Source organism: Betta splendens, chromosome 16 (genome assembly GCF_900634795.4).
Source record: "Betta splendens chromosome 16, fBetSpl5.4, whole genome shotgun sequence".
NCBI classification, from domain to species: domain Eukaryota; kingdom Metazoa; phylum Chordata; class Actinopteri; order Anabantiformes; family Osphronemidae; genus Betta; species Betta splendens.
In genome coordinates this window covers 4,245,025-4,251,349 of record NC_040896.2, presented here as the reverse complement: position 1 = coordinate 4,251,349, position 6,325 = coordinate 4,245,025, and the positions used below count along the sequence as shown (strand labels likewise).

At 38.7% G+C, this 6,325-nt stretch overlaps 1 protein-coding gene across 1 annotated transcript; it reads left to right on the top strand.

The window, feature by feature from the left end:
• Positions 1 to 268: 268 nt before the first annotated feature.
• Positions 269 to 2,880, top strand: LOC114843434 (uncharacterized). The gene is made up of 4 exons (XM_029129984.2): positions 269 to 1,102; positions 1,248 to 1,316; positions 1,814 to 1,960; positions 2,432 to 2,880. Exons 1-4 carry the CDS (start codon positions 575 to 577, stop codon positions 2,642 to 2,644), a joined length of 957 nt encoding a protein of 318 aa, XP_028985817.1. The 5' UTR covers positions 269 to 574; the 3' UTR covers positions 2,645 to 2,880.
• Positions 2,881 to 6,325: the final 3,445 nt, after the last annotated feature.

Here is a 6,325-nt window from a genome sequence, read left to right as displayed (position 1 = left end):
GTTCTTTTGCAAAAAACTTTAGGGTTAACGCACACACAGTTTTTGAAAGACTCACTGTGAAAAATAGTATATAGTATCTAGTTTGTATGTATCTTGTAGCTTGTTTATTGGGCTAACTAAATAGTTAGCTTCAGAGACTAACCTTTCCACATTTGCAACTCAGGAAAACAACAATTTGACTTTACAAACAAAACAAGAAAGTGTAATTAAGCCTTATAGCCGTTTACAAAATGTGTTTTAACAGTCCAGGGACATACGCTAACAAAACACTCGGGCAGTACAACAACGCAATTTTGGCAAAATATAAAGGGGGAAAACGTGAATCCACCTGACTATACCAGTTTAAAGCCTCATTCATTATGTATGCTTCGAAAGCAATTTCTTTAACTTTTACACTCAGATTCATACACACCCCTTAAAATGAACATTCTTGTAAACCCGCATAGCGTTGTGCTCTGCTGCAGTTTCGTCCACGTTGCTAAAATATGACACATCGACGTCATCTCTATGTACCATAATTCATGAAACCCCACAAACGTAACACCCATACTACAAAACGTTAATTTACAAATTCATGTATATTATGCATCTTACGATCCCTGTTGCCTTTTTTGTAACATTCTCCTCCATATGTTGTTACAGAATGGACTTACACACCATTAGAACAACGAAGCCGGACTCACCGTATTATCGCCCCCCACCCCTCCAAGTTCAGGTGTTGGCAATCCAGGACCAAAACAAAGTCATCTCCTGGGAGTTCAACGATAATAGTGCCAAACCCAATTTGACAAAACACAACAAAATTGCGGCCGTGACTGATGGGAAAACTGTTACAAAAATAACGCTGTATGAAGATATTACAACTAAAATTCAATTAGGCCAAAACTACATGATAAGAAATTACACATTAACTGGACAGTCACCACCCTACTATATCACAATCACAAAATCAACACAGTTTTTCAGAGCAGCTCCAGTGACAATCACTGAAGCTCTGATACAAGAAGGAGAAGCCCTGCTAAACCCACACTCAGCAATCAGCCCCCTAGCTGTCTGTGGTGACACAGTCAACTTTATAACAGTTGAAGGAGAGGTTACTGAGGTACATTTACTCATACAGTACCACCATTCAGTGTATCACAACAAACAAAAAGTCCTGATTATTTTAGCTACGATTTACGTATTCCTGTAAACATAAACGTGCTATAATGACACATTATGTGACTAACTACTCCCTCAATCCTCAGGTGTCAGCTGTAAAAAAGGTGAGCAAAGGAAGGGAAGCCATGCCACTGAAGAACATTACACTTCAGGAGGTAGACTGCCCAAATCTTGCCATTATTGTCATATTTTGTTATTTTTGCTTTGTCTTGCCTTATGACATTGTTAAGGAATTCTCACAATTGTTTTAACATTTCAAACACTAACAATATTTTGATGCTTGTGGTACTGTACAACTTACCTAAAAAACACATTATCCTATGAAAATTCTTGCGAAACATAGAAGAGACAAAATAACATACTGAATTGTTTTCAGCTGTTAGTCCCATTGTTTCCTAAAGCTTACAGTAATAACACAGTGTGCATTGTAATGCTGATAACTTCTTCTACCACACTTGACTTGACTTAACGTAACTAATTCCTTTGATAACCCCTGGATCTTCTTGTAGATACACATGCATAGATTACACATGATCAAACCTGACATCACACACACAATATCACATGAATTACGAGAAACATAGTAATTCCATACTTGCTTAATTAAACAAATCTGACACCTTGACAACACATATTGATTCCTGTTTTACAGAACACAACGCAGGTAGTGTTGTGCCTGTGGAGGGAGGCGGCTGTACAAGACGTGAGGCTTGGGTCACACGTTAAAGTTTCTCACCTAAAATCCCGTAAAAGCAGCTATGGACTCCAGCTACATTCCACGACATTTACAATGTTTGAGGTATGAAAAACAGACAATATTTTTACTTTTTAATAGTGTATGGCTGAAACATCAGAGTGTAGTTACTTGTTCTATTTCAATAATTAATGCAAGAGATTTCACATCAGTAAGTGCTCAGATAAATACATGACTATATCACTTCTATCAAAACATTTAATGTGAAGTTAAACAAAATGCTTTCCCATAGATAGAGGCATTAATTTTCTCTAAGATTTTATTCCATATCAACTTGAATTATTTAATTGTATAGAATCACATAGAAGCATAAAATTGACTTCATCTACTTGATTCAGGAGACTTGCAGTGCATACAATATGGCAATCATAGAGAGGCACAGGCGAGCTGCACGTATACAGTTCACTGTTCACAATAAATCCTGGCAACAGTACTGCAAGAGTTAGATTTTCACAACTGCTTACTGAGGAATAAATGATGAAATGAAATAGTAACATCTAACTTTTCCGTTCACAGGAGATCAAAACATCAACAGACGAAATGGCTGAAGTGGTAGGAGTGATGGAGACAGACACCCCAGGCATCCTCCAGCTCCTTATGGCCAATAATGAAGTCTGCCAAATTGAGGCAGAAAAATGGTGGCCATTTGATGCGCAACTGGACAAAGGACCAGTACATGTCCACGTGTGCAAAGAAGGGAAACAAATAGTTTCCCTACATCATGTTTAAAATAATTCAGAAATGGTTATTATATAGTTCTACTGTAATTTATTTATGATTGTTCCAGTGCTGTGTTCTGTTCATTTCACTATAAAGCCCTTTGTTAGATGTCTTTATTTACTAGTCCATACTTTGTAATGAATGTTAATTAAAATTGTTTTTGTTGTTTAATTAATATTGTTAATAAATTTTTTCCCATTCTAATAATAATAATGTCACATGTTGAATATCACACACTGGCAAGTACACAGACACACCTATTTGACTGTCTCACTAACTGAGGGCACACCTAATGGAATGTATTTGGTGTACAACAGGGGTCGGCAACCTTAAGTACTTAAAGAGCCATTTGGACCCATTGAACATAGAAAACCAAATCCTGCGAGCCACGAAACCCGTTTTGACGTCTAAAATGAAGATACCACGGCATACGTTGTGTTTTTTTTATCTGCACGCTATCTACAACGATTGTGTGTTGCATTAGGTAAACTTAAGATATCCACTTGCGGAAAAAAAAGAAGATCGCCTATTTATCATTAGCGTCAAATCAGCATGACTATAGTTTGAGTGCGGGATCCATACTGTATTTAATGTAACAGTGTTGCAACAGCGACGACGGACCGACAGACTCACTGTAGTAATGTCGACTAAAACACCTAAAAAAAGCATATACAAATTAAAATAAAAGCTGTTCGTCAACCTAATGAGGTATATATAAATGTTTTGGTTTTTTGTAAAGGTTACACTCTGTTGTTTTCATCACAGCTCTCAAAATGACTCTAAGTGTAACTGTTAAATAGTTATAAACTTACACATGAACACATACTGTAGGAACAATCAACGTTTTCCTCGCTTTGATTTTGTTTCTGTAAAAACGAGAAGACAAGGAGGACGCAACAACGAGGAGCTGCTATTTGGAGGTATTGACTGAAACACATAACTGATCTACAGAATGATAGTTTGTCTCTACTCGCACTGTTACCATAAAACGAAATTTTAGTAAATAATGCACAGGCGCACAGATGCACAGATGTCTGCAGGAATGGTTTTGTCCCTTCTGTCGATCTCGGCTCCGGAGGAAAGATTCGCAGTTTACCGATCCTTGATCGAGAATCTAGACTTGCATGCGGCTCTTTCGTCCCTCTGCTGTGGCTCCGTATGTCTTTTCAAAAACAACGATGAGAAATTTATTATTATTGTTTTTTTCTTGCTTAGTTCGTTTTTCTTTTAAATGTTATTCTAAGTTGGAGGTTGTGGCTTCTTAAAATGTTAAAATATTAAAATAAAACATGTTCAATTCTCAAACTTTTATTCCGTAATGCAATTGAGGAATGAATGTTGTCATTCAGATTTTTTGTTCGTTATTTTAATTACTGGGCAAAGTGGACGGCAGGTATCCTGCTGCTGCACAACTCTGTCTACAGTATCTTACAGCGCTTATGTATAACCGGTGTGCAATTGGATCAGGAGCAACAATTAACTCAATTAGGTATTATTTTATATTTTGCATTACCCAGTTGAATAACGATAATTCAATTCGGCATGTCAACTTATGCCGGAAGCTACAGGCCATAACATGATGATGATGATGACAGAAGCAGACTGTGTTTTTGGTTTGCTGCAGGTGGATAGTTGAAGTTGAATTTAAATGACCTTGAGTATTTGGTTTGAAAGTAACGTTCATCTCAGCATCTTAATCATAAGTTAAGGCACCCCTAATGCTCAGCGTTGTAGTGGAAATCTTCTTTTAGTTTGTGGAAAAAAACAAAGTATCCACTGAAGGACTGAGGACACAAGACCTGTATTTATACCCTGTTACAAACCCCCACATGAGCTTAAAATATTCTCATTTGCTTAAGTTTACCCCCTCTGAGACTGTTGCAACTTTCAAGTCTTTGTTTCAACCAATAAATATGTTAAATTCACAAATTCAAGTATTTCTCTCCATGTGGAGACAGCTCTTCAGCTAAGTGCTCTTTCAGCTGATATCCAGTTGCTTAATGACTTGGCTCGCAACTTTAGTTTTGCATAGGGTGGTTTTTGAGGAATGTTCAGCTTTTCCATTAGTTTGTGTTGCATCTGATTGAGTTGTATATGTCACAGCTAAAATGCAAAGAGGCGCTTTCTTACGCCAGAACTTTTTTCTTTAACTCGTCACTACAGCCACAGTTTTCACTCTATCATCGTATTTTCTTCACTTGTTTGTAGTCATACTTGTGTGATGTGCCTGGCTAAGCCATCAAAACTATACTTTAGTCTGTATCTGCCTCAAAGCACAGAGAGTTTCAGAAATCCTCCCATTCACTTCAGAGAGTATTGTCCACTGGGTACAATACTCTCTGACTTCTGGGTAAAATCACAGAGGGACAGGCATTTTTAAATCGGAACTGTGGCCACAATTTTCAATCCTCAAGCATAAAACTTACACCAGTTGCTAATTGAAGCCTGTGAAGTGAAGTTATTTTTATGATAACCTTTATGGTTTTGGTGTAACAAGCCTGTTAAGCTGGGGTGGAAATCAGCCTCACTCCAGCTCTTTGTGCTGATCAGTGGAGGTTCCTGCCGGTTCCATGACAACAGCGCAGCTGCAGCAGATAAGGGATTGAGCTTAGTAGCACTTTGACTTATAAGTCACACTCTCTATGCTCAGTGAACTGATGAGTTCATTGCACTGTTGATTCCCCATAAGAGCAGGTGTAGACATTAAGCTTTTATACACCAAATTTATAAAAAATTTTGAATCCTAACTTTAACTATAACACTACAAACACAAAAACAGTTGTTTTACCCAGAAGCCTTAGTGGCTCAGGGTGGAACTAACTGCTCAGAGCCACTACAATATGTTAAAATTGAAATTGCAATGATTGATGCCTGATTTTGTATTAAAATATTCTCATTTGCTTTAGGTTTAGCGTTTTGGGAATGTTGCAACTCTCAAGTCTTTGTTTAATAAAATAAATACATAAAATGACTAAGGATTTCTTTCCATCTGGCCGAAACTCTTCAGCCAAGTTATTTTGCAGCTGTTATATCCTGTAGCTCAATGGTTTAAGTACTTGACTCTGGAGTGGGGGGGGGGGGGGAATTGCAGCTGCCCAACATGCTGAGTGTCACGATTTATGTCAGTTCCGGTTTTATGTTGAAAGGACTTCCTGTTTCGCCTCAGCTGTTTTGTGTCATCCCGGTTCACCACGCACACCTGTCAATAATCAGTAATCACACCCAGTATTTAAGCACCACCTCAGCCAACAGTCAGACGCCAGATTGTTGAGTCCTTGCACCACTATCCAGCGTTCTAGTATTGTTATCTCGTGTTGTTGATCTTGCCTGTTCTTGACCGCCGATTCCTGCCTGACCCTCCTCCGTACCTTCGTCTGGATTGTGGCGTTTACCTGACCGTCTGACCAGTGAGTTTGTCTAGCCCTTATCTGTACCGTCACCGAGTCTATCCGTGTACCGAACCACTGCCTGTCTCCTGGACCCGATCTCGCCTGTTCCTCATTGTACCTCATGCTGAGACATCCTGTGTATGACCCGGACTGCTTGACGACGCTGTACAATAAAACCCTGCTTAAATCATCAAGCCCGAGAGTGTGCTGTGCATTTGGGTCCTCAGCCGTGTGTTCGTGACACTGAGCAGCTGCAACATTCCGCTGACTGAATTCTGAGGACTGAAGTACTTTTTATGCA

Coding starts and splice junctions, on each gene's coding strand:
- LOC114843434 (XM_029129984.2), top strand. CDS start 575: ATGTATATTATGCATCTTACGATCCCTGTTGCCTTTTTTGTAACATTC. Junction 1,103..1,247: donor TTGAAGGAGAGGTTACTGAG/GTACATTTACTC, acceptor CTCAATCCTCAG/GTGTCAGCTGTAAAAAAGGT. Junction 1,961..2,431: donor CGACATTTACAATGTTTGAG/GTATGAAAAACA, acceptor TTCCGTTCACAG/GAGATCAAAACATCAACAGA.